The 27,946-nt window shown below is 55.2% G+C and overlaps 1 protein-coding gene across 6 annotated transcripts in view; it reads right to left on the reverse strand.

The window, feature by feature from the left end:
* The window catches only part of CDH23 (cadherin related 23), a 419,472-nt gene that overhangs the window by 99,782 nt on the left and 291,744 nt on the right, over window positions 1-27,946 (reverse strand). For all 6 annotated transcript variants that reach the window (XM_025397731.1, XM_025397736.1, XM_025397735.1 and 3 more), the window contains 10 exons: window positions 26,840-26,912; window positions 24,029-24,145; window positions 20,371-20,483; window positions 19,109-19,216; window positions 12,441-12,630; window positions 11,960-12,105; window positions 9,526-9,745; window positions 7,307-7,459; window positions 5,148-5,261; window positions 1,725-1,873 (listed from right to left, as the gene is read on the reverse strand). In XM_025397731.1, the coding sequence (XP_025253516.1) occupies window positions 1,725-1,873; window positions 5,148-5,261; window positions 7,307-7,459; window positions 9,526-9,745; window positions 11,960-12,105; window positions 12,441-12,630; window positions 19,109-19,216; window positions 20,371-20,483; window positions 24,029-24,145; window positions 26,840-26,912 (1,383 nt within the window). The remainder of the gene's footprint in view (window positions 1-1,724; window positions 1,874-5,147; window positions 5,262-7,306; window positions 7,460-9,525; window positions 9,746-11,959; window positions 12,106-12,440; window positions 12,631-19,108; window positions 19,217-20,370; window positions 20,484-24,028; window positions 24,146-26,839; window positions 26,913-27,946) is intronic.

A 27,946-nucleotide genomic window follows, 5' to 3' on the forward strand; every position in this document is an offset into this window, starting at 1 on the left:
GAACAACCTGTCACCCACTAACCGTGGCTTATGCTTCACATATACCCACTCCATGAAGCCCTCTTGTCTGGAGCCGCCCCTACTGTCTCCTACCTCTCTTGGGGAGGACAAGGAACATTCTCTTGGCAGCATGGGTCCAGCCCCTCACTTTGACTCCCCAGTTCTGTGCACAGAAGTATGAGGTTTCTGTGTACAGAGTGAAGAGTGGCCCAGCCTGGGGGTGTCCCCACCCTCTGAGGCAGGAGTCCTGGTGGGAGCCGGCACAACACAGAGCCTCATCTTCCCTCAGATGCCCCTAGAAAGATTTCTCTCCAAGCAGGCCCTACTGGAGAAGCCCACTGTCCCTTCCAAGTCAATCTGATCTCAAAAAGTGAGTCCAGCTTCACAAGAAACTTACTTAGAGGACCTTGGAGAAGTCATCCTGAGACCCTGCATTTCTCCCTGAGAAACGGGAGAAATCAGCGCTGCCCTGTATTAACTCGCTGGCTCTAGGATTTCAGTGGGAGTAGTATTGTGTAAATAGAAACCGAGTCTTTGGGTTTAGAAGGTGGGGCAGGCCTCCTCCCTAAGGGTTTTGCTCCTTTCTCCCTTTGGAAGGGTTTTGCTCCTTTCTCCCTTCCGACTGAGTAACCTCTTCCTGGTTTGCTTCCCCTGGGGCCTCCCTGCACATCCCAGGCTGGATTCAGCCTGTAGCCATCCACAGCAGGCCCTGCTGGCCACTAGGCACTCTCTTCCTGGAGGTTGGGGTAGGGGGTGAGGCTGCCCTGAGGCCTGAAGAAGGAAAAGCCCAGGAGGGGCAGGGGCTTTCAATTGGGTTTCAGGTACCAGGCCAGGGGGTTACACTCCAAGTCCTTACAAGCTGAGGCTCTGATCGAGAGAACCCTCTCCTTCCTCCTTCTGGAGCTAGCCACCACACTCTCGCAAATCCCCAGAGCTTTCTGGGCTCTCTGTGTTTCTGGGAGTCAGCTCCCTGCTCCCCAGCCCTTTCCTGCCCCCCTCCTGGTCCCGATGCAGGGAGGGGAGCATTGCCAGCCTCCCACGCTTCTGTCCCTCCCAAGCCCAGGAGCCTGCCCCAGTGGGCAGGCCCAGATTCGCTGTTTGGCTCAGCCTCCGAGTCGGAAATCCCATAGCTGGTAAAGAGACTCATTCATTCCGGGCCTCCCTCCCCACCCAGCAACTGAGGCCTCTGGGCAGAGGTTGGGGGGCACCCAAATCGTTTTCAGGGTCCTCCCCACTCTCCCTCTGAGTCTTGGAGCTGTTATGCCTGCTCCCTGGGCAAAGGAGCCCTTTCTTCTTGTGCCTGTTTACTTCCCAAGAGGGGAGCCTCGGCCAAGGGCTCTGTGAAAGCGGCTCTGTTCTGGGCCTTGCTGGGCCCTGGCTCTCTCCTCAACTCCTTTCCGGGAAATTGTGACATCTCCTTCTCCCCGCTACTCTGAAAGGCCCTTCTGGGTGGGGCAGGAGATATGGAGGGGGAGGCCAAAGCTTCCTTCTGTTTGTGGGGAGCCAGAGCCCTATCCTCAGCTCTGCAACCTGGGGGCCCAGACTCTCTGGGATGGGAGGGGGCCTGGGTTCCCCTTTCCCCACAGCACCTTCCAGAGCAGCAGACCCACCCTGGGCCCCTACCTGCTTCTGCCTCTGGTGCCACTGAGCATGTGCCCTCAGGGCTGTGTGTGGCCCCACCTCCCCCAGCCCACCACCTGCCCCAGAAGCCACGGGCCACCTGCCTGCACAATGCTGTGGCCTTCGGGGATGTCCTCGGGGACGCTGGCCTCATAGCTGCTCTGCAGAAAGATGGGCCGGTTGTCATTCACGTCCAGGACAGTGACGAACACGGTGGCTGTGCCTGTGTGCCGCTTCCCTACAGGGCCGTTGTCTGTGGGAGTTGAAGGAAGACAGGTGTTAGCAGCTGCCTGCGCCTTTGCACACTCCTGGGCACCAGCCAGAGAGGTGCCCTGTTCCACCCCATCTGCCCTAGCCTTTGCAAGGGGTGACTTCTTTTTAGCTTAGGAATAACACTAACAGTATCTAATACTTAGATAACACCATGTGCCAGCCATTCTTCTAACCCGTTTAGTCCTCACAGCAACCCACGAAGCAGGCACTTTACTGTCATCCCCATTTTACGGAGGCGGTAACCGAGGCACTCGAGTGGATTGAATGATGGCTCCCAAAAAACAGACCCATGTTAAATCCCTGGGAACCTGTGAAGGTTAATTTCTTTGGTAAAAAAAGGCCTTTGAAAATGTAATTATGTTAAGGGTCTTGAGAAGTGATCATCCTGGGCGATCTGGGTGGCCCATAAACCCAATGGCAAGTGTCCTTGTAAGAGAAAGGCAGAGGGAGATTTGAGACAGAGAGGAGGCGGCCACATGCAGATGGAGGCAGAGGCTGGAGTGACGCTGCCACAAGCCACCGAATGCCTAGCAACTCCAGAAACTGGGAGAGTCTAGGACTGATTCTCCCTAGAGCCTTTGGAGGACGCATGCCCCTGCCAACACCTTAATTTCTAACTTCTGGCCTCGACAACCAGGAGAGAATACACTTCTGCTGTTTTAAGTTTGTGGTAGTTTGTCGTGGCAAATTTAGGATGCAGATACAGGTACTAAGAGCAAAAAGCCAACTGCTCTCAGGGACTGGCGGGTACAGCACCCGGGCCAAACACCTGGATGGGCCCCTGCTCGAGGGGCAGCTGTGCTCCACCCCAGTCCACAGCTGACAGGCAGAATGTGGGCCCAGGGACACCAGATCTTCTGATTTCTCATGAGAAATTGAACATCTGAGCTTTTAAATAAAATCTCCCGATCTTTAAATGTTCACAACTAATGGTCATTCTTTATAAAATATTGGATAGGTCAAACAAACATCCCCTCCGCATTCAGGGACACGGGTTTTGCTTGGGATCTAAGCCTAAGGTACCCGGAGACTGTGTCCGTCCAGTTCGCAGCAGGAACCTCCCAGGGCTGGGAGGTGGTGAGGATGGGGCACTCACTCAGCCCCGGGGCAGCTCTTGAGTTGTCCTCCCTGGAGGAAGGAGCTTGTAACCAGCGCTGCATGTCCAGACAAGAGTAGTCACCCCAGCAGGGAGTGCAGGCAGCTGGAGTAGGCTGGAGGCCTAGGGTGACTCCATGCTTCTTCCCAGGCCAGCTGACCATATGTGGCTGTGCTGTCGCTCACTGGAGATAGGTCTTCTCACCCTCCAAAGCTCCTCTCCAGACTAGCCTCCCACCACCCTTGGGGGCTGGCTTATTGCTCTGGCTGGGACTGGTGTGTGTGGGGGAGGCTCCCTGGAAGGCTGGCGGAAGCCCTCTCCTCCTGCCAGCCAATGCCCAACGTGAAGGCTGGACTCAGGGGTGATAACAAGTCTCCAGAGGGTGGGCGGCCATTCCAAGAGGGGAGGAGAGCAGGGCAGAGGGCAGAGGCTTCTGGGCATGGGCAGGCTGGGAAGGGACGGATGGTTGGAAAGAGTGAGGCCCAGAGAATTCATTCCCTTCTTACTTAGCTACTGCAAACTTCCTGGGAGAACCAGGGGCACCTGGTGGCACAGGCCTCATCCTACCACTCTTCCCCTCTGGGGCCCTCAAGGGTTCCCTGCTGCCCAGAGACCGAAGACTAAACTTCTTGGCCAATGTTTAGGCCTCCACACATGGCCCTGCCTGATCACAGCCTCCCCTTCCCCAGTGTGGGCCACTCCATGGCCAGCTGCAGTGTATGCACATGTGCTGATGCACACAGGGTGCTTTCCCACCTCCAGGCTCTTGCATGGGCTGGTGCCTCTGCCTGAAATGCCCTCCCTGCTTCTTCATGTACTGAAACCTTATGTGGCCTCCAAGGCTGCAGTGGGCACCTCTTGTTTTTGTCCATGAGCACTGCCCGGCGCTCCCCTGGGAAGGCCATGTCCTGAATGTCCACCTGTGGACCCTCCCTTCCAGGCTCTGAGGCCTGGAATGCTGGGTAGGTAGGACTGCCCCCAGCTCCAAGGATGGGCATGTGACTTAGGCCTAAGTAATCAGCACATCTCACTTCCCTGGCCACAGTGAGGGGCTCAGGAATGGTCACTGGGGCAGAATGGATCTATCTAGAGCTGACTTGAGGGCTTCTGCCAGGGAGGGGAAAGAGACAAGTGCTGTCTTCCCTGCTGCTGCACTTGAACCTGAGAATGTGTACAGGTGAGGCTGGGGCAATGACCTGCCACCATGTGAGCTGAAGAATAACACCAACTGATACGGTTCGGCTTTGTGTCCCCACCCAGATCTCAACGTAAATGATATTCCCATAATTTCCACGTGTTGTGGGAGGGAGCCAGTGGGAGATAATTGAATCATGGGGGCGGTTTCCCCTATACTGTACTCGTGGGAGTGAATAAGTCTCATGAGATCTGATGGTTTTCTCAGGGGTTTCTGCTTTTGCATCTTCCTCATTCTCTCTTTCCCTGCTGCCATCCGTGTAAGACAGGACTTGCTCCTCCTTGCCTTCTGCCATGATTGTGAGACCTCTCCAGCCACGTGGAACCGTAAGTCCCATTAAACCCTTTTTCCTGTATAAATTACCCAGTCTCGGGTATGTCTTTATCAGCAGCGTGAAAACAGACTAATACATCAACACACAGGAGGCAGCACCAGCCAATGCAGAGACTGAAGCCTGAGGTGTCACCTGAGCCCTGAATCCAGTCATACTGGAAGCTCCATCTCCCAGTGGACTGATTTTGTGAGCCCATATTGCTGAAGTCAGTTCGTTTTATTTTAAAATTTGCAGCTGAAAGGGTCCTAACTCACTCAAAGGCACTCCCAGATGTTGATTCCTCCAGGAAGCCTCCCATGACCTCGCCCTCTCCGTGTCTGCACCACTGCCTGATACTCTTATGTCATCCTTTCCCTTTCCTGCTGGCTTGCCTGGATTTGCAGTAATTTGTCCACACGTGGGTCTCCCATGCAGCTCCCACCTTACCATCCTAAAGTCTTGCATGTAGCACCACACAGTGAGCCTCATGCCTGGCAAGTGCTCAGTAATGTTTGGTGAATGTCTGGTGGCCCTTTCTCCACTGGCACCTGGGCAGAGTTCAGCCTTTAGCAAAAGGCCGGCTTCTGGGAGGCACTCAGTGTGAACTCTGCCCAGATCACTGTGTTGGTGGGTGAGGGGCTGGTGCATACCGATGGCCTCCAGGATGAGCATGTAGGCAGCTGTGGTCTCCCGGTCCAGGCTCACCACGGTTCTCACAACGGCATCGCGGTAACCCACGCTGAACTTCCCATCCACGTTGCCACCTGTGGGTGAAGGACAGGAAGCTTCCGGCTGGGAAACAGAGCTCCTGGCCAGGAGAAGCAGGGGCTCTGCTCCTGAGCTGGGACCTGCCCTGGTGAGTTCAGGAGTGGGAGACTGTGCTGCCGATTCACCCCTGCCTGAGGTGCTCTGATGCAGGTGCAGCCTGGGTGGGCTCAGTGGGGGCGCCAGATGCCTGGAATCGTTTCCTAACCTTCATGAAGCACCTCCTGTTTACAGGTACTTCATGCAGACCACTTCATTTAGCCTCCACTTCACAGAGGAGAACCCCTCGCTCGGCGGTGTGCCTGTGCCACCTTGGATTTCTCCGTGTGTGTGTCCCTGGGCGTGTCCTTCACCTCTCTGCTCCCGGCCTGTCCTGCAGAAGCGTCTGAGCAGCTAACCTGCGTAGGGGCTTGGATATGCGGCTGAGAACTCTGGGGTTGGCTGGGCATCCCCCAGGCCCCTCATCTCGGAGGTGAGATGGGCTGAGGATCGAAGCTCCCTGAGTGGGGACATGGAGGCTCCACACAGGGAGGAGTCAAGGCAGGCATACAGGAGACAGGGATTAGAGTCTCCTTGAGTTCTGGGACAGGTGGGAAGTGTGAGGGGCTCCTCTTGGGGTGGACAGGAGTCAGCAAAGAACTCCCAGAATAGTGTGGAGACCCCTCCCCTACCAGCTGGCGAGCAGTGTGGTGTTCTGGGCAGCAGAGGGCGCCATGGCACCAGCTTTGTGGTAAGCTTGGGCAGGACTGGGCTCAGCTCCTTGCAGAAAGCACACTGAGAATCCAGGAGGGCTCTGGGCAGTCGGCAGGAGCCCACCACTTTGGGGTGCTGAAGAGTCATCCTGCGGGCTGCCAGGTGCTCCCCTGTCCTTGCTGGCTTGCCCCTGGATAAAGCATTCTGACCCCTAGACCTCCAGTGCTCCCCAGTGTCTGAAGTACCATCGGCAAGGGACACACTCTGGCTCCCAGGGATCCCAGGGCAGAACTAGGACGCAAGAAGTGCGGGCAGTGGAGCCACGGAGCTGGTGCCATGTGAGGGGTCTTGGCAACTAAGCCCTCCCTAGGGCCGACTTGAGGGCCAGAGTTGTGAGGAGTAGGCCTGAGGATGCTGGGCCCCTTCAGGGAGGCGAGGGAAGAAAGGGAGGGCTGAGGGCTGGGAGGTCACATTGGCCGCAGCAGAGCCGCAGATGGGGTGTGAGCCGGGCTTTCGTGCTTCACGGGGGGGGCATTGGGAGGTTGGTGTGTGCCCTGCTCGTGTGTACAGGCACACATATGCAGAGGCAACATGTGTGTTGGTAGGCAGGTCATGGACAGAGAGAAGACTGAGTTGGTAAAAGGGCCAAGGAGGGTTGAAGGACGGGGAAGACCGCACCCCCATGTGTCCCAGCATCTCTCGTGTGTCAGGGAGGCTAAGAAGCTGTGTTCTCATCCAGGAATGGCAAATCCATGGGATGTGTGCCACCACCTACCAATCCTATCACCATGGCAGACATCACTAATCCATCGCGGTTCACTTTCCCCTGTGAGCCAGGACATGGCCTCATCATCTGTGGCCATAGCTCTGCAGGCAACAGCCAGGCAACATTTTTGAGCTAAAACCATTTCATTTAGGGAGATGAAAAACCATTTCATCTGCCTCTAAACAGATGGGAATTCTCCTGAGTAATCCCCGAGGAAGGATGAGGCCACGTTCCTCTGGTCACTGCTCTGTCACCCATACTTGGGGCAGGGAGTGAGGCTCAGGGCTCCTCCCTAGGAATCATGGGGCCTCACCTCCCTCTAGAATGAACCTTGGTAGATGCTCCCCATCCCTGTAAGCAACTGGTTCAGGAGGTCCCCAGGGAGCCAATCCAGAGTGATCTGGTTGCAAAGCCCTTGGGAAGAGCCAGGAGCAAATCCTCGGGAGGCACCAACAGGGGTTAAAGCCCCACGGTAGAGCCCTGACCTCTTTTCCACCCTCACCTGCCCCCAACCTGGTCTATCTGGGAGGGCTGGGAGCAGGGCCCCAAGAGGCCTGCACAGGTGGGCGGAGGCGGGGACAGCACCTGTGATGAAATAGCTGAGCTCGGCATTGAGGCCCACGTCGTTGTCTGTGCAGTTCAGCCAGACCACTCGGAACTCGCGCGGCACATCCTCGGACACGGACACGTTGTACACGGCCGGGAAGAAGGTGGGCATCTCGTCGTTCACATCCAGCACTGCAGGACAGAATGGGCGCCGGGGCTAGGCCTGGCTTCTGCTGCAGATGACTCAGCTCCGGAGCAGTGGCTCCAGCCCCAGACCAAGTAGGGAACGAATTCCCAAGGGAGTCACGGGCTCCAAATGGCATTTGTGTCAACACCTCCTGGCCGTGAGCCCAGGGCCCCCCATGCCCACCGGGGCCAGGACCAAGCCCACCAGTGCTCCAGACCCTCCCGCTGTCCCTGTGCCCTGGGGGCTTATTGCTGCTCAGCTAAGGGAGGAGAGAAAACCTTAGAACCTCTCTCCAGTATGCGCCTAACAACGACCATGACAACACGGACAATCATGACAACAAGGATGACAGTGACCATTTACGAGCTTGTCCAGTGTGCCAAGCCCATGCCGAGTGCTTCCAGTACAGGACCACGGGCAGCCCTCAGAGCACCCTAGGAGGCAGGCATTATTACACACACTGTGGAGCTGAGGAAGTGGAAGCTCAGAGCAGCTGAGTGACTTGTCCAAAGTCACACAGTGGCAGAGTGGAGAGCTGGAGCCTCAAGATCTACCCCTCAGTGTGCAATGGAGTTTCAGCAAAGGGAGCTCACTTTGAAAATCCCATCCCCCAAAATAAGGTTTAATTTCCCTTACAGATTTGTTTAATACAGCCCATGCTGGGCCCCTATTCCTTAGGCAGATGGGGCTTGGACAACTTTCTTTTTTTTTTTTTTTTTTTTGAGACGGAGTCTTGCTCTGTCACCCAGGCTGGAGTGCAGTGGCCGGATCTCAGCTGATTGCAAGCTCCGCCTCCCGGGTTTACGCCATTCTCCTGCCTCAGCCTCCCGAGTAGCTGGGAATACAGGCACCCGCCACCTCGCCCAGCTAGTTTTTTTGTATTTTTTAGTAGAGACGGGGTTTCACCGTGTTAGCCAGGATGGTCTTGATCTCCTGACCTCGTGATCCGCCGGTCTCGGCCTCCCAAAGTGCTGGGATTACAGGCTTGAGCCACTGTGCCCGGCCTTGGACAACTTTCATAGCGAAGTGATCCCCACCCCACTTGGGTTCCTCTAAGTGGTATCACCAGGGGAGATGCTGGGCCCGTTTGATGTTATGACTTCTGCTGGGGCTTGGAGAAAGGCCCTCCAGGGGTCCTCTCTTAAAGCTGGGACATGTTCCCTGTCAATCATCGGCCAAGAAGGGGGTCCTGAAACTGGCACCAGAAACCCACAGGCAAGCCTTGGACCGATGGGAGAGAGAATGTTGTGCTTTCTGAAATCCTCACCATCTCACTGAAGAGGGTCAGTGTCTGCGCCTGTGCCGAGCTAACTACTCCCTCCCCCGCCCCCCTGCCAAGCCACAGCGGCCGGCAGAGCTAGCATGGGACTGAACAGGCCTGGGAACAGGCCATGTCTCGCCTGTTAAACTCTGCCCTTATTTCCCTGGGGTTATTCCTGGCCCCTTGGCAACAGCTTATGTCCCCATCCTGTCCTGAAAATTAACGATTCATGCAGAGTGGAAACAGTACCCGGCCCTTCACCAATAGAGGGCAGAGACACTGGGAACGAGCACGACAGTCCCAGGGGCATGACGATCTTAGGGAGTCTGGGAGTCCCAGCTGCTCTCCTCCCAGGGTGATGCCCTGCCACTGCCACCCCAGGGGTTCCACACCCATGGGAGACGGAGGTCTCCTTTATGTCTCCCAAACAAAAACTCTGGCCTTCCAAAGAAGACAAAGGGCTCTGCACCCTCCCTGCCTGTTCATGACCCTGAGGGTCCCGGCCGCTTCTCAAGCCCTCTCTGCTGTTGCTGTGATCAGAGGCTAGGAGGGGTGGGGGTGACGGGGCCTTGGCAGCAGGTCCAGGCCACTGCCCCTGAGCTCTGGGGCACTGAAGGCAGTGGCCAGGTGTGGAGAAGGCTCTGCTGTGTTGAATGGCTCCAGCTGAGGAGGGCGCCTCGTTAACAAGGGAGCCTGTGCCTACAAGTCCAGCAGACAGCAGTGGGGGACATGGGCTTCCCTCTCCCCCTGGCCCTGACCCAGGCCTCTGCCCACACACTGAGCACACAGCAGAAGCCCCCACGCCCTCACCGTGGATGGTGAGCGTGCTGGTGGAGCTCTTGGTGGGCGTGCCTGCGTCACTGGCGACCACCCGCAGCTGGTACTCGGCGATGCGCTCTCGGTCCAGCTCGGTGGTGGTGACCACCACGCCGCTGCTGCTGTTGATGAGGAAGTCCATGCGGGGCATGCCGACCGGCATGCGGTAGGACACCAGGCCGTTCAGGCCCTCATCGAGGTCGATGGCCACCACCTGAGGGCGAGGAGGGGCAGCATGAGGGTGGGGAGGGGACACTGGGACGGGTGCTTCTCCCCAAAGAAGTGCTCCCTCCTCCCTGCCAAGCCACACTTGGCTGCAGCCAAACACATCTGCTCCCCTCCAAGCCTTATGCCAGGCCACTGTCCCCAGGGCACCCTCCCAGATGCTCTCTAAGGGGGTCGCACGTCAGCTGAAAGGCGTCCGGATGCACCAAGTGAGGCCGGTGATGGGGTGGCAGAGGGACTTTTTAGAATCAGGGCTCAGGTCTCTACAGTGCTTTCCCCCCTTCAGCCCCTGCTCTCCCCATTAGGAAGCCCTTCCAGGTTTGGAGCAGCTGTTCCAGCTTGAGGACCCCACCATTATCTGGAGTTCAACCACATAGAAGGCTGGATCCACAGGCTTTCCCTCCCCTGCTTTGCTTTGATTTGTGAGACAGCAACAACAAAAATAAAATGACATCAAGGGTTCTTTTTAAAAAGTCACTCGAGGATTTCATTATCATTATTTTTTTAAAAAGCTGTTTGCGGCCATGTACAGGCAAGCCTCCTCCCAAGTTCCTACACTGTTCTCATTTGCACCTCCAGTCCTGATCAGATTGCCCAACTCAAGACCCCCCGGTTCCCTGAACAAAGTTTTACTGAAGTGGATCCAAGGCATTTGGGGAAATGTGTAATAATAGCTAAAATAAGAGTTTGGGATTAAGCCAAGACTTTCAGGATTGGAAGACAATATCAAGGTCATCTGATCTATTTCACATCCAGCAAACTGGACAAAAGGTGTCTGGACTCAGTTTGCATGCTTTCCAGGACGGGGGGCTCAGTATTTTTACTTTACTTGAACACAGCTCTACTCCCCTGGAGAAGGCTCTTCTGCACAACCTGCAGAAATCTGAATCGCCTGAGGTCCTAGGTGGGACCAGGGAGCCACAGTTCAAGGGAGGGCCCTCATCCTGTACGTGAGGACAGTTTCCAGATTAAATGCTTCCCGCTCCTTCCTCTATGAACTCAGAAGTTGCATTGGTGGTTATCTTTCTTTGCCGGCCGTAAGCCCCCAGAGAACCGGGTTTGGGGGTTGACTCACTCTCACACCACCTCCCCTCTAGTCTGAGGGCTTCCTCGGGGACCGGCTGCTGTTCCCTGGATTGTGGCGCCCCCTGCTGGGGATTTGAGGACCCACCAAAGAACACCACCTCCTACTACAGATGAAGAAACTGAGGCACATCGGGCCTATGGGGCACCACCAAGCTCACTCCCTCTGGCATCCTGAGAAACAACCCCGTCTTCTTCTAATGGGAACAGGCTAACCTGATACGGCCATTGCGTCTCAGATATAAGCCCTCGTGACAGATACACAGTGATCACCACAGCTACCGTGTTTCCTGTGTCCAAGTTCCAGGGTGCTTCACACATGTGTCTGATTGAGTCCCCACAGCACAGCCAGGCAGGTACTATTATTATCTCCATTTCACGGATGAGAAACTGAGACTCAGAGAGGTTAAGCAATTTGCTCCAAGTCACACAGCACCCTGGTGCTGGAGATGGGATCCACACCCCTGTTGTTTGGATTCCACAGCCCATGCTCTTAAGCAGGAGGGTCTCCAGTGTTTCCAAACGGCCTCTGGAGGGCTGAGGTTTTGAAAGGACTTGAAACCCTGGATGTCCTCTCCCCTAAACCAGCACCTTCAGGATCCCCCTGACCAGAGGATGATGGAACAAGAGGCAAAGAAGCCAGGCCCAAGATCAGACCGTGCCTTGCTTGGCCACAGGGTCTTGGGCAAGTCTCTTTAGAGCCCTGCAAAGTGGGGAGAGGCCCCTCCACTGTAGTAGAGGGAGCTGATCCGGGGCTTATGGGAAGCCATGGGAGAGGCGGATGCCCAGGGCTACACTCATCTGGCCTTCTTTGTATTCTAGAACCATCTGCAGGCTTAGGGAATGGAAGTTCCTGGGCCAGACCTCCATAATCAGGCCCTGAGAAACTTGGACGTGACTTCCAGAATTCCATCTTGCCTCTCTCCCTCTCTCTCCCTCTGCTTTTGCCCATCTCACTATCCTTTCCTGCCACACTTCCCTCCACATCTCCAGAGCCTCTGTCCTTCAAGATCCAGCTCCTCCCCTGCCCCAGCTCTGCAAAGTGTTCAGCCTGGGCTAGGCCCCTCGGGCACCCACTGCCCACTTCTGGGCTGGTAGGAATGAGATGAGAGAGACTCACTTGGTAGATGGAGACCCCTGCACGGGTGCCTTCAAGCACCTCAGCTACAAAAGGCAGGTTCTGAAAGGTGGGGTCATTGTCATTGAGATCCAAGAGGTTCACAAACACTGTGGCACTGCTGGTGGCTCTCAGAGGGGGCCTGCCACCTGGGGAGACCAAGGCGAGAAGGGGCTGAGGACGGGGTAAGATGGGTGCAAGAGAAAACGGACAGAAGAAGGCAAGTGGCGAGAGGGTGGCAGATTCAGAGCCCTCCGTCCCAGTGGCCCCTCCAGGAAGCAGCCTGGGCCTCACGGCTAGCCTCCCCCGCCCCCTCCGTTCCCTCGGGGTGCTCTGGGAGTCACAACTGGGGTGTGGGTATTACCCTACTCTTGGTGATCAGACATAGCCCTCCTGGGTGGGCCCAGGTCCCCCAGAGACCCAGTCACCAGGGAAGCCCGCAGTCTAAGGTGTGGGGGCTGTGAGGGGCGAGAGGGGTCCATACAGTCAGTGACAGAGACGACGATTTTGCGCATCAGCTCAGCCTCGTGGGGGTCAGGGTTCTCCCGGTCCAGCATGGCATGGGTGGTGCGGATCTTGCCTGTGGTGCTGTTGAGGCTGTAGAACTTGTTGGGTGGCTGGATGCTGTACACCAGAGTGCCATTCTCCCCCAGGTCTGGGTCCACAGCCACCACCTGCCAGGGAGGGAGCAGACCCCTTCACTGAGCCGTGCCTGAGGAGGGTGTCTCTGGGCTGCCTGGGGGTATCTGAGCTCAGACGTTGGTCCTGGGGAGGGGGCATCCTGGCTCCAGCCCAGGAAGTGAGCCTGCCTGCTGGGCCCAGTAGCGGGGTCTGAGAGGGATGGGAGGCAGGAGTTCTCTAGGGGAGGGGCTGGGAAAGGCTGGGGAGTCTGTACTCCAGCTAAGATTTTTGAAAGGATTTGAAACCCTGGATTTTGGAGACTGGGTTCCTCCTCATCAAACCCTCCCTTCCTTCCTTCCTTTCTTTGAAGCATTAGATTGTGACACCAGAGATGACAGGGCATGTGGAGGAAACCATGGCTGGGCCCCAGTTTCAGAATGCAGGACCCAGTTATCTGGGGCAGTTGTGGGGCTGCGGGAGTGTTGAGGAAGGAGAGGGTGGAGCTCCCTGGAAGGGAGGTACACCGTCCCTGATAAGGGGCAGGGTCTCAGGACTGGGCCTCAGACACTCTGGCCCCTTCAACTCCCCAGCCCACAGCCTTGTTCCCCACTTATAACCCCCATGTCATGAAGGGGTCAGTGCTCAGTGCCGCCCTAACCCAGGGGTGCTGAACCCCACAGCCTGCTGTCCCTTAGTGTCCCAGATCCCACACAGCCAGGTCGTAAACAAAAGGCAAAGGGCCCCCTGCAGCCTTTGAGGGCTCCCCGTCTTCGCTGAGGCCTCCTGTGTGCACGGATCCCCTGCTCTGTGGGGAAGCTCCCTCATCCTCCACCCGCCCTGCTTTCCACAAGGAGAAAGCAGAGCCCAGAGAGGCACAGGCCAGTCTCATGGTCACACAGCCCCAGCCATGGAGCTGACCCAGCTCCCAGCCTGGAGGCTCCTGAGGTGGCCCTTACCCCTCGCTCACCCCTGACCTTGCATTGCAGAGGCCACTGTGGCACCGGGGTGGACAACACCAGTGCGGGGGAGGTGACCACAGTCCCTGGGGCCACATCAGGACAGGATTATTCTTAACTGCAGTACACTTGGTGGTGACAGCCAGGCTTGTCAGCTCCTTCATCTTACTTGATGTGGAGCCTTTTGTGCTTTGGCAGCAGAATCTGTCCCTCCTCTGCTTAATCCCCAGCCAGAGGTGTCTCTGGGGCCACCAGACCAGAACAGACAGACGAGCTGCCCCGGCTGAGTACTCCCATCTACCCTGTCCATGGCTCCTGGGGAGGCCGGGGAGAGAGAGGCTGATGCAGGGCTGAATGCTGTGGCGCCCTCGGCCAGCTGCCCCTTCAGAGGGGCGGGGGCAGCCCCCACTCCCACCCTGGACTGCTCAGCCCTCCTCTCCTCGGCCCAGCCTTGCAGCATCAAAGGGTAGGGGAGGGGAGGTCCCTGCCTTCCAGGCCTGAGGTGTCCTTATCTTGCTGTGGGCATGTTGCCTCAGTTTCCCTAGCCTCCATAAAGGGGACCCCAACACCCCCATTTTGCAAACAGGAGACGGGGCTCTTAGGTACTCCAGGCATAATTTAAAACAGGCCAAGTCATTTCACAGATGGACATAGAAGACCAGCATTCCTTGCATTTTTACAATGCTTCTCTCAACAGTTTGAAAAGGGAGATTTTTTTTTTTTTCTTTGAGACGGAGTCTTGCTCCATCGCCCAGACTGAAATGCAGTGGTGCAATCTCGGCTCACTGCAATATCCACTTCCTGGTTTCAAGCGATCCTTCCACCTTAGCCTCCCAAATAGCTGGGATTACAGCAAGAGCCACCACGCCTGGTTAATTTTTGTATTTTTAATAGAGACAAGGTTTTACCATGTTGCCCAGGCTGGTCTCAAACTCTTGACCTCAAGTGATCCTCCCGCCTCAGCCTCCCAAAGTGCTTGGATTACAGGTGTGAGCCACCACACCCAGCCTGGGGGAGAGATGATTTTCTCCCTGTTTTATTTTTCTGGATGGGGAAACTGAGGAATAGAGCAGTTGAATCACTTGTTCCAGGCCAGGCCTGTTGCTGAACAGGCTGAGACAAATTTCACATGGGAGGTGGTTCTCCTCTTCTATTCCCTCTTCCTGCCCCCACCATGCCAGAGAGTGCCAGGGGTAGCTGCTTCCAAGTGACCCTGGTTGGGGCATGGGCACTGGTTTTGGGCCTCTTGGCCACTCTCTGGTCACAGGGTGGGTTGGGAGTACAGAAGAGGGCAGAGGGCTGTGAGCCCTCCTGCAGGCTCCCTGCTGGGCGATTTTGTAGAATCTCACCACTTTCCCCTCATTTATTTCCCATTTCACGCCCGTCATTTTTCTCCTGGCCTGACGGGGAATAATTCTCTGCTTCTCCCCTCTCCTTTATTTTGCTGGAGGGCTCTGAAAGGCTCTAAATCAATGCCCATCAGCCAGGTCCTTGAAGACAGCTGCAGGAGCCAGAAAGGAGAGTGGGACCAAAATCTCCCTTGCAGACAGAGATGGCCACTCTGCCAGCGCACGCCTGTGCAGGTGGACCTCCTCAGTGCCTGCATGCCAGGCCACACCCGGTGCATGCAGATGCACACACTGCACCAACTCCAAATGCACCCAAATGAAGCCACATGTGGGAAGACACTTGTCTGCATGCAAGCTCTGAAAATCACTGGGGTTGCCTTGTGCCTCCGACTCCAGGGGCTGTGGCCCATGCCATGCCTAGAGCGGGCTCTTGAGAGAGTCTTGGGCCACACGCCCTAGTCTCCCTCCGACAAAGAAGACCCAGCCACCGCCTGGCTGAGCTGGGGGGTTGGGGGAAGGAAAGGTAAGATATTCACCAGCTGAGTCAGTCCTCAACAACACATATTTTGAAATATTTTGAACACCTACAATGTGCCTGGAACTGTGCTAGGCAGTGTGGTTTGACAGTGAACGAGATAGGTGCGATTCCATCAAAGGAAGCAGATGATGGTAATGATACTGATGATAATGACAGCTACCATTTACTGACCACTCCCCATGTGCCAGTGCTTCCTATATCTCGGCTCAGTAAGCGCTGATCACAGCTCTATCAGGTGGGGACTCTTACTAGCCCTATTTTTTAGATGAGAATAACTGGAGCACAGAGAGGTTAAGCAACTTGCCCAAGGTCACACAGCTGGTAAGTGGTGTAGCCGGGGTGAGAACTTGGGCATTTTGGTACCAGAGGCTGCCTGCTTAATCACTAAACCATGTGCCTCTTAATAAGCAAATAGCCTACCAAACAAATAAGCACAGATCGTGGGCCCAGCTCTGCAGGAAACAGAATTTGGAGAGGGGTCCGAGCTACTTTAGACAGTAGTCAGGGAGGGCCTCTCTAAGACAGCTGATGTTTTAAGCTGGGACAGATGAAAGAGAATGAGCTGCCTATGGAAAGAGCAGGGGTCAGGGAGGAAAGGGCTTGTGCAAAAGCTCTGAGCTCGGGGAGAGTTGAGTGGGTGCAGGGAAAGGAAAGGCCTGTGTGTTGGTGATGGGTGATAGTTGTGGGCGTGGGTGTGTGGGAATGGTGGGGTGGGAGATGAGTCAGGTGATGGGCCAGCCCCTGTTCAAATATCACCTCCTCCTTCTGTCACCTGAACCTCGGTTAGCCGTTCCCTCTGTAGCCACCTCACCTCACACTTCGGCCACAGACCCTACCTCATCCTAGGCCACTGTGAGGCCCTAGAAGGCCCCAGGGGGTCCTCTCCAAGGTAATGAAGCATACCCATGTATATACATACGAACGCATATATATGTTTTATGGCTATACAATTTGAAAGAATTTTTATAACTTCCTTTTCAAAATATTTGGCTATGACAAACTTGACTAACGTTGAAGCTTCTTGATTTCTGATTTCCTGGCAATCATCATACGTAACTGGGAATTCCAGAAAATTCTGGAAAATTTTCAAGAATTCTAGAAAAATCTAACCTCCAATTTGTCCTCAAATGTAATGAAATTTTCACAAACACTAAATTTCATAGTTACTGAAACTGCCATCTTTCATCTGATAGATGTTTCATATAACAAGTTTTAATTTTGATTTTGTCCTTTTCTCTTTGAACTTTCAAGCCATCACATTTATTTTTCAGGTCTCAAATACTACCCTGGGGCACTGAAAAGCTTGAGCCTGTGCCCACCAGACGCCAGCGGTGGAACAGCCACACCCGCTCTGTACTACAGATTGGGATGACACGGCTGGCTCCTCAGGGGTGACAATGGGGTGGACCCTGTGGGTTTTGTAGGTCTGGCAAGGACTCTGGCTTTTGCACAGGGTGAGATGGGAACCATTGGGGTTTGAACAGAAGAGTGACATGACACTCCCCAAAGGCAGGCAGGGCAGGAGCTTCCTTTTTTTGTTTTTTTTTTTGTTTTTTTTTTTTGAGACAGGGTCTCACTCTGTCACTCAGGCTGGAGTGCAGTGGTGTGATCTTGGCTCACTGCAGCCTCAATCTACTAGGCTCAAAAATCCTCTTGCCTTAGTCTCCTGAGCATCTGGGACCACAGGGATGCACCACCACATCTGGCTACTTAAAAATTTTTTTTTATAAACGGGAAGTGGGGGGTCTTACTATGTTGCCCATGCTGGTCTCGAACTCCTGGGCTCAAGCGAACTGCCTGCCTTGGCCTCCCAAAGTGTTGGGATTACAGGCATGAGCCACTGCACCCGGCCTGGTGTTGCTTCCTGTACCCTTAGCCAGACAAGCGTGGGGCCTGGCATGTAGTAGGCATTCCCTGATGGCTTGTGGATTTCCTGGAAAGTGAGGAGGCACTGCGCAGCAGGCCCCTGGTCCATTGTCATGCGTGTTCATGGCTCAGAAGGACTTGCGGAGGGCAGGAGACCTGGTGAAGGGCGTGGGGACCAGAGCTTGCAGATGCCCAAGGCTGTGTGCAGTCCTCACCTGGCACACCCACTCCTTGTCTGCTGGGTATACTGTTTGATAATGGCAATCCAGGCTGGTGTCCCATGCAGCCCCTTTCTCCCAGAGCAACCTTCCTCACCTGCCCCTCAGTTCCCTTTGGGAGGAATTCCCAGAAACCTAAGGGAAAGGTGAGGGTTGACCAGAAGGTACTCAGAGGTGAGATCCAGCCCCAGCTCTTGGAATCCCTGGCTGGGGTGGGGAGGTTATCCTGGGGCAGTGCAGTGCCCACGAGGGGGCAGCAGAGAGCACCCACCAAAGAGCCTAGAGAGCTGTGTCAAAGGGCGAGGGTGATGGTTTCTAAACCTGGCCCTGGGCTGGAAGGAATTCCTCTACGGGACTTTGAAAAATCACAGATTCCAGATCCCTCACCTCTGCCCTACTCCATTGTGCCTATTCCAGTGCCAGAGCCATACCTGGCAGTGGCTCTGGATGGGAGAGGAGGTCAACCTGGAAAGAAGGACAAAGAGAGGGAGGGAAGGATTGGCCGTCATGCCTATCTTCCTTTCCACATGTTCACTGACGGCTGTCAGCTGGTGTGTGGATGCCCCCTCCCAGAGGAATAAGGACTGGGCCAGGTGGTTTCCAATCCCTTGTCTCCAAGTCAGACAGACCAGGGTTCGAGTCCCGACTGCACCCCTTACAAGCTCTGGGACCTTGGGCAAGCCTTCAAGCTCTAAGTCTGTCTCCTCCACAGTACAGAGGCAGCGGAATCCCTCTGCCATGTGAGATTATGGTGAGGAGGAGAGAGTTCCTGAGAAGCCGTCAGGTGAAGCTCAGGGCACATCCCAGCTGTTCAGTCAATGGCGCTACTGTGAGTTGTCAGGATTCAGGTCCCCCACAGGGCTGGGTGGGTGGCCGTGGGGCTGTTCCTGTGGGGACAAGCCTCCCCAAGTGAGGCCGTGTGGTGTACAGGGTGTGGGGGAGAAGGCTGAAAAACGTGGATCTCCCAGCAGAGAAGATGGTATGGGACTGGGACCTGGGCTTCCTCGGTGTCCCCAGGATTCTGGTCTCCCCTGTGGATGCCCTGGCTTTGGCTGTGTCTCCCCTCTGCACCCTGAGTTGTGCACATTCCTGCGCATGAGCACACAACACACACAGGAGCCTGTGCAAACCTGGCAAACCTGTGCCAGAAAAATCCTGAGGTGAACAAAATCCTTGCTGGGCAGCCCTGGGGGCCAGCCTGTGGGGGAGCTGCAGGGCACAGCAGTGAAAGAGCGGTGCTGGGGTGGAGCTGGGGCTTGTGCAGTGTAGGGGTGGGAGCTCTCCAGAGCAGGTAGCCAGAGTCCTGGGCTCTAAGGGCACGTGTGACTCGCAAGAGGAACCGGCCAGAGCTCCCCTGCCACTGTCCCTGGGCTGCCTGAAGCTCCCTGTGACAAAGCCTGAGGCCTACTGACACTGGAGGCACCTTGATCTCTGACTGCCTTTCACCATGCAGGAGAACTGCTAGAACTCTATTGCAAGAGCCAGCTCAGAGGGACACAGAGTCCACCAGCCCCATATGGGCAGGCCTCCTGGGATCGCGGTGGGAGGGGCACACACCCCTGGGAAGGGCCGCCTAGCGGTTCTGCTGCTCTGCCACCACCTACCGTGGTCACGTCAGAGTCTGGGGGGGTCATCTCCACCAGGTTGATGTAGTAGGGTGCGTCCTTCCACGTGGGGTGGTTGTCGTTGATGTCCAGGAGGGTGATGTTTACCTGTGAAACCACAAGGGGCACTGGGAGATGCACCCAGCTGAGATGGGCCGGGGCAGGGCCTGCCAGGGGAAACATGCTCAGATGCCCACGGGCAATCTTGGCATTCATTCCGCCAGCTCCACCAACTTTGGAAGCCTTGGGCAGGGCCTGGGCTTTGGAGGACAGGAAGGAGCCAGGCCCCTTCAGGAGAGAGAGTTCCAGTGTTGTCCCATCAGGAGGCAGTGGAATGGATGTGATGACCCCTGAAATCCTTGCTGTGATCTGGGACTTCTCCCATCCCCGCCTCCAGTCTTGGCTGAAGGTGACTGACAGGGTGGGGGATCTAATAGGATCCCTTGAGCTTCCCCATCTCAGCTATAAGCCAAGCAATTTCTTTGCTCACCTGCCACCAGGTACATTATTTATAGGGCTGATTCCTATTAGCAGGGACCTCCCTTGACAGAGTAGGGCATTGGGGATTTTCACACCAAATCCCTGGCCACGCGATACCATCTCCAGCCTCTCTGGCTGGGTAAGGATGCGGTGGCTGCTGCAGGCTGGGTGAGGGCCACAGTTCTGAGGGTGAGCCAAAGAAACTGAATGGGGAACAAATCGGGGAGGTGGCTGGAGTGACTGTCAGCTGGTCCTCCCACTTCCTCTCTCACAGAGCGCTTCTCACTTCCCCCTTCACTTCTGCAGCCGAGAGCTCATTCAAGGCCCCCACATTTCGTTCCTCTAGCTTTCTACTCTCCGGGGCACATCAGTCGGGGAAGAACAAGCCCCCAGGAACCCTCCAGGGCCCTGCTTCCTGCTCTGAGCTGCTCTTCCTCACAGGAATGCCTGCTTCTGCTCTGTTGGCAGGTGCCAAGCACGGAGAGGCCTATAGGGCTCATGCCTTCTGCCACCTGCCCTCCTGGATTTTTAGGGGCAGGAGAGAAAGTATTTCATTTTGCTCCTCCCAAGGGCCCCTACATTCCGGGTGGTGATGCCTTTCTTCCCCACAGCCGCGGTGGCCCCGGGGACTGACCTCTGCCGCTGCTGAGTTCATTTTCGCCCCCTTGCTCACTCTCACAAAGCCTCACACTGGCTGAGGACACGGCGGTCCAGAGGTACAAGCGGGGAGCAGCAGCCTGGCTGGTGAGGGGAACTGGGGCATGGGAGGGGAGCACACTCACGGTGGCGATGCCAGTTTTCTGGTTGTGGCCCACACCCCCGTCCACTGCGCGAACAATCAGGATGTATTCAGACTTGGTCTCTCGGTCAAGCAGAGACGTGGTGGTGATTTCCCCTGCCAGAGAGAGAAGTGGGTGCATGAGAGGCCTTGGGTGGGCTAGGGAGACAGTGAGGGAAGGAGAGAGAGTGAGAACGTGCATGAGAAATGTTAGCAGACTACCATGATCTGGCAGCCTGGATGTGTTCCTGAGATGGTGCTTATCACAGTGGGAGACAGGAGAGCTCCCATGCCTTGGGAGCCAGCTCCCCAGAGCTGGGCAATGTAACCCCACAGGGAGGAAATATTTGCAGATGTGGGAAAATCTAGACGGATTCTCAGGGTAGGGGCTGGAGAACAGGGCAGGGGGGCCATTAGGCCTTGAGCTCAGTCACAGATCACCTCTTGTTTAGACTTTTGACATTATCTTACTGGCTTTATCACCTAGAGCTAGGTACTTCAATCCTCTGTGCCTCAGTTTCCTCATAGGGTCCAAAGGGAACCATAATAGGACCTACCTCATAGGGCTATCATGGGGTTAATTTAATTAAGATCATGGAAATCTTAGAACAGTGCCAGGCGCTGTTTATTTATATAGTCACAGAAATACAATGACAGGAAAGAAAAACACCAGGTGTTCACACGCGTTCTAACTTATGACTCATTACTGGACAGTTCAACCTATCCAGCCTTATCGTGCATTGATAATTAATAGTTATAAAACAATTTCCTAATTACATTGTGAATAGCATAATTACATGGCCTCGAATTTTTTTAGCATGCTAAATCTGAACAATTAAACAAAATTTTTTGTTCACCTGTATTTGGTCTTTCTTTGTATTTTGGTGTAACTGAAATTTGGTGTGCTGGTAAATGTTTGACAACTGGCTCCCAAAATTTAAAAAAAAAAAAGGCATTTTCCAACTTCCTTGGTGTAAATAGCCCCAGCAGGGCCCATTTTAAGCTACCAACTTGATGGTATTGAATATGGAGTTCACAGCTGAGAGCCTCGCTAGCTCTTGGGAGCAGGGTGAGCCAGTCCCAGCAGACTTCAGCAGTCACTGCAGCCAGGCCATTCACCAGCTCGCATCAGCCATGGGAGAGCGCCCACGTGGTGAGGATGTGAGACGTGGATTTGAATTCTGATTATGGACCTTCCCAGATGCTTGGCCTTGGAAAATTTTAAATTTTTGAAGCTTCAGTTTTCTCATCTATAAAATGGAGATTAGTGTGACTTCCACGCAGAGCTGTTGTGAGGTTAAAGTAATTCTAGGTGAGGCTCCCAACACTCAGAAAATGACTGTTTCCTTCCACCGGACTGTGAGCTTTCCCCATGGGCAGGGCCTGTGTGCTATCCATCTTTTTATCCCCATTGCCTGAGCTGTGTGACCTGGGGCAAGTCGCTTAACTTCTCTGTGCTTGGTTCTTTCCACCATGAAACAAGGCAGCTGGGCCAGATTGCCTTTAGGACTACTTCTACCCTGACAGTTCCCTCCGTGGCATGCTGGCTTGCCCACTGGTCTGTGCAGGGCTGAGCAGGGAGCTGGGAGTGGGTGACAGGGCAGCTTAGGTGCTAAGGCCAGGAATGGAAGACTCACAAAGGTCTGCCCAACAAGCCACATTCTCTGCCAGGGTGGTGTCGATTAATTGGCAGGGCGAGGAAGAAATTAATCTAAAAAGTTTTAAACATGAACTTGTCGGCATGATAGATAGCCTCTACTGTCTGGGAAATTAGATCCAATTAAGGCCACCTCTGTGGAGCAGGCCTGGCTAATTTGACCGAGGAGCTCAGAGGAAAATGCTTACACCTTTGGAGCCAAAGTCTTGTTAAGGCAGCAAGAAAAAGTCTGTGTCATTAAAGGCCCCAGGTGGAGCTGGAGCCCTGACTGGGGAGGCAAGGGCAGGGGTGGCTGAAAGGTCAGGGAGCTACTCATATAATGGAAACTTTAATGTTTGGATTCTGGATTCAGAAGTTCATGCTCTGTGAGTCCTCAGTCAGGTTACTTAACCTCCCCAGTGGCTCAGCTTCCTCATCTGGAAAATGGGGATAAGGCTAGTACCTGCCTCACAGGTGAGGAGGGCAGAATGAGATGCTGCTGCTCAGAGCCCTGGGAACAGTGCTGGGCATGTGGTTCATACTCATTCATGACATTACTCTGAGACCCCTGGGAATGAGGGCTCACTGTGGGGGACACTCCTGAGAGCAGAGAGGAAGGCCCCCACTTTCTCAGAGATAGAAAAACAGGCTCACAGTGGCCCTGGGTCCCCTTCCTCAGTCTTTGTACCCATCAGAACCGGCCATCTGCTCCCCAAGCCTCCAGGAAAAGGGTACAAAAAAGGGATTGAAGGCTGACTTCCACCGCGGAGGGATGGATAGCAGGAAGAGCTAATGCCCTGCTGGGTCACTGACCACCTGCAGCAGGGATGGTCAGTGTCCACCAAAGATCCCTGCTTCCTTTCCAGGCGATAATTATTACTTGGATGTGACTGCCAGGCAGGGCCTGGCCCATAACCTCCTCCTAGTCCAATAATCCATGCTCTCTTTTCCCTTCAGCAGTGACCTTGGAGCCACAACATGGAAGGGGCCTGGGCCCCAGAATCATCATGTGGAAGGCTGTCACTCAACATCTGCCTGGGTTGACTATATGAATTAGAATTTCTATTGTCTCAAGCCACTGAGATAGGGTGTAGCTGTTTAGCATCAACAGTTCCTTTAACTCATACAGAAATAGGTATTGGAAGTGGGGTGCCTTGCATGCCCACTGAGCTGACTGGGAACATCATGAGGTCAGGGCCATGTCTTATTCCTTCCTGTACCCCAGCACGTGGCACAGCACCTGGCTCAGAGCAGCCCCCACCCCAATTTCTGAATGAACATATGAACGAATGTACAGAGGTCCCCAATTCTTCCCCAGGCCTGGCTGAAAAGCTTGGGTCTCTTGCTGCTTCTTTCTGCCCACTTTTTCTCCCAGCTTCAAGGAAGAGAGAAAACTGAGGAATGTACATGGAGAGATGAAGAAGAAAGAAGAGAGTTACATCCAGGGGATGGTGGAGTCAGGGGATGGGAGCTTGGGGGCAGGGGGCTCACAGGTGAATAAATAAAAGAGAACAATGATAGTAATATTTTTAGCACTTATTGTGTGCCAGGGACTATTCAAAGTGTGTTCCCTGTTATACATCATTTAATCCACACAGCAGCCCTAACATGATCTTCCTCATCTTACAGCTGGGGAAACTGAGGCACACATCTGTGTAAGAAGAGGAGCCAGGCTTTAAGAATGAGGTCAGGAGCTGAGGGAGGGGGACACTGAGGCTTTAATAAAGGTGTTCCTGAAAAAGGATGTGTTAACCAGCTGTTTGTAAGATGGAACACATTTAAAACATAATACAACTCTTCACCCTTGAAAGACATCCTTCCCTGGATCAATTCACGTTGTGATTTTTTTGGGTAAGATCAGTAATCACACTCAAATTAATATTTCAGGGATTACACTGGTGCTCAAAGTTGGCCTGCTCAAAACTGAAAGGAAGGAGACCTGGACCCAGAGGCTGGTTCTGGGGCCGGGTATGGACAGTCAGCCTCAGGGTGTGGGGGACCAGGGTGCTTGGGGTCGGGGGCTCACCTGAGCGGGCGTTGATCCGGAACTGGGCGGAGCCTTCCAAGGAGTAGATGATGGACTCCTGGCCGTACTCCCGAGAGCGGTCCAGGTCTGTGGCATTTAGGAACAGCACCGTGGCTCCTTCAGGGGGAAAAAGGTGGGGGCAGGGGGTGCTGCTCACCCTGGGCCCCTGAGCTCATGGCCCCAGCCCTGGGAGCAGCATTTGCGCTGGCCCAAGAGGAGGACATGGGACCCTCCCAGTGACCAGCTCTCAGGGAGGTGGGAGGCCTGCCTGGTGGGACACCCCAGGGATGAGGGCGGCTCAATCACCGTTGTTGGAGCCCAGATCGCTGGGCTGGGTGGGGATGAGGCTCCATGAGATGCTTAGGGATGGACTGGGCCCTCTGGTGTCTTCCTGTCTCCCCAGCCCCTGCCTGGCTGGACACCATATTAAATACACTCAGATTGGCCAGCTTTTACTTGGAGTCAAAAGACAGGAAGCTCCATACTAAATTATTCTATATTTACTATATTCAATTTTATTCTAGTTTTATCTCATTCACAGGGGAATTTATAAGGGTTTTTATTTTCTCCTTAAGGTTCAGTTAAGGCCTTCACCTTTATTTCCAGTTCCGTGAAATCCTGACTCAAGGGATCAGCTTTTCCAGCCACTCTGTCCAGACCCTGAGAGCAGCTTGTCCTGCAGCTGTGCCCACCAGGGCTGCTGGCTCCAGCCTCTCCCGCCACCCAACTACCAGCTCTGGCCAAGTGGTGAGGAGGTCTGGTACACAGGCTCCTGGAATCTTCACACCCAGACTGGAACCCGCAGGGCCTCTGCAGGCGCCTTCACCTGCCTGCACATCATTTCCTCCCCTGGGACCGGGTCTAAAGACACCATCTAACTTGTGGGTTTGCTGCTGGGATCCTGAGGGATAAAGCATGGAGGCCACAGGCTGAGCCCCACAGGGAGTTCCACTGGGCTGCAGGGCTGGTGGTGACCATCCAGCAGATGAATCAGCAGTCCCGAGGGGCAAGGGGCCAGGCAGGTCATTGTGGCCCTGTGGTCCTGGGTCCTCAAATAAGACCCTCAGGTCTGCCTTGAGCAGGAGGACAGGCACATGAGCCCTAACATACCCCTGAAGACAATTAAGTGCCATAGTGAAGGCCTCTCCTTGACAGAGTCCCCAGGGATGGCGGAGAGTGCTGGGGGTGGCTCTTTAGCAGTGACATTCTCCAGGCGATGCCTGACTAGGACAGGAAGGGTAGGCTGGGTACAGCCCAGCACCCACCCAGCTCATTGTCAGCTGCCAGAGTGGTACCCAGAGGTTCTCTTTAGAAGGGCTTGTGGTGTCAGGGAAGACTAGTTCTGACTCCACCATCCCTGGCTCTACCATCCCTGACTCCACCAACCCTGACTTCACCATCACTGGCTCCACCACCACAGGCGCCACCATCCCTGGCTCCACCATCCCCTGACTCCACCATCCCTGACTTCACCATCACTGGCTCCACCACCACAGGCTCCACCATCCCTGGCTCCACCATCCCCTGACTCCACCATGCCTGACTCCACCACCCCTGACTTCACCATCACTGGCTCCACCATCCCTGACTCCACTACCCCTGACTCCACCAACCCTGACTTCACATCACTGGCTCCACCACCACAGGCTCCACCATCTCTGACTCCACCACCCCTGACTTCACCATCACTGGCTCCACCACCACAGGCTCCACCATCCCTGGCTCCACCATCCCCTGACTCCACAATCCCTGACTCCACCACCCCTAACTCCACCATCCCTGACTCCACCACCCCTAACTCCACCATCCCTGACTCCACCACCCCTGACTCCACCATCCCTGACTCCACCATCCCTGACTCCACCACTCCTGGCTCCACCACCATTGACTCCACTATTCCCTGACTCCACCATCCCCTGACTCTACCATCCCTGACTCCAGCGTCTCTAACTCCACTGTCCCTGACTCCACCACCCGTGACACCACCACTCTTGACTCCACCATCCCTGGCTCCACCACCCCTGGCTCCACCACCCCTGACTCCACCACCCCTGGCTCCACCATCCCTGACTCCACCATCCCTGGCTCTATCATCCCTGACTCCAGTGTCTCTAACTCCAGTGTCCCTGACTCCACCATCCATGACTCCAGCATCTCTGACTCTATTGTCCTTGACTCCAACCTTCCCATCTCCTTCAGCCACTGCAGCAGTTCCTGACATGGGTGTTTTCCTTGCTGGGATCATTTGCTCTGAGGGTAAGGGTGAAGCTGCCAGCCTGCCCTGAGGGCAGAACAGATCCCTTGGAACCTGAGTGTAGAGCTGGTGGTACTGGGTCTGCAAGCTGAGCCCTGCAACCTGAGCCTGGCCCAGAGATTAGCCTGTTAATCGCATCCTCACATAGGAACACATGCCATGCTGTAAGGCCACTTCTCTGAAATCATGGCCCCTGGGACCTGCCTCTCAGTACTGTAGTCTCAGAGCCCTCTGCACACTTGGGACTGTTAGTCAAGATTGCTTAATTAATCATGGATCATTATTCTTTCTCCACTAGACTATAGTTAAAGGAGAGCAGGAACCAAGTGCCCAGCACAGCACCTGCACATAGTAGGTGCTCTGTAACTAGCTGTTAGCTGGCAGGTAACTAGATGTCTCCAAAGGCTCCCCGATTTGTCAAGGAGCTTGGCTGGGGAAAGAGAAGGTCATGGACCTCTCAGAATTTGTGTGCAGAGCCGGAGTCTGCACATCCTGGGTGCCGTGACTGCTGGCTGCCTACCTTCATGTGCCCCCCACCCCCCGACCTGAGCCTGTACCTGCCATGATGTTCTCCACCACGGAGACGAAGTAGGCGGGCTTGCTGAAGGTGGGAGGGTTGTCATTCTCATCCTGGAAGGAAAACAGACAGGTTGCAGGAGCCAGGGAGGCAGGTGGCTGGCCGGATGTCTAAGGTGGGCACCAAGGAGTTAGGCTAGGCCAGGCTGGCACTAAAGAGCTCTGGCCTCTCCGTATAACCAGAGCCAGGTGAGGTGTCACAGGCAGTCAGGTAACCCTCTGGCAGGCTACAGTTCTAGGAGGTAGGACCAGCCCTGGGGAAACATGCAGGCCTCAGGAAGGGATGGGGAGGCCCAGGGAGAGGGAGTGTGCCGGCAGCAGCTGGGACTGCCAACAGCTGCCAGGTCCCCAGCCTCCCCGCTGGTCCTCCAGCTGAGCCCCAAGCTCACTCCAGCACTCACACCCCCAGCTCCCATGCTGAGAATGCCCACTTGGACCCCTGTGTAGGTCCACCAGGATGATGACAAAAGCTTCTAGGACTCTCCCCAAAGATACCGAAGTATGCAGGGGCAGGTCAGGGTCAGGGGGTTCCCAGAGCCCAAACTCTGGCCCTGGGCTGGCTGCTGGCAGGTACAGCTAGACTCCTCCTTGCACACAAGAACAATGGCTCTTCCAGCCCCTGGGCCACCCCTGGCCCAGAGCCCCACCCCTGTCAGTTCTAAAGCAATAGCTCTTCTAGCCCAGCCTTCGCCAGTGGCCAGAGGATGGTGTTTGGCTGAGGGGCTGAGCCTGGCAAGGTGGGGTGGGTAGCTTCTGCCTCCTCCTACGCATCCCCCAACTCCTCCACACCGCGGCCCTTCCTCTTCAATGAGAAGAGGCTTTCCTGCCCTTTAATACTCTTATCCTCACTGGACAAGAATTGCAATCCCTTAACAAGAATTCCTCCCTGCTTACTTCTTGGAGGAAGCCTCCCCAGCCCACTTGACTCATGACCATCTCCCCTTTCCCAAGAGTCCAGTGCAGAGCTCAGGAGTCAGGCTGAGTCCCGGCACTGCTGGCCAGTCTTTATGCTACAGTCTTCGGCAGTTCCTGTTTGTTTGCTAGTGCAAATAGGAGTTCCATGACAGGGCCTGGCTTCTCGTGGAACT

Source organism: Theropithecus gelada, chromosome 9 (assembly GCF_003255815.1).
Source record: "Theropithecus gelada isolate Dixy chromosome 9, Tgel_1.0, whole genome shotgun sequence".
Classification (NCBI taxonomy): domain Eukaryota; kingdom Metazoa; phylum Chordata; class Mammalia; order Primates; family Cercopithecidae; genus Theropithecus; species Theropithecus gelada.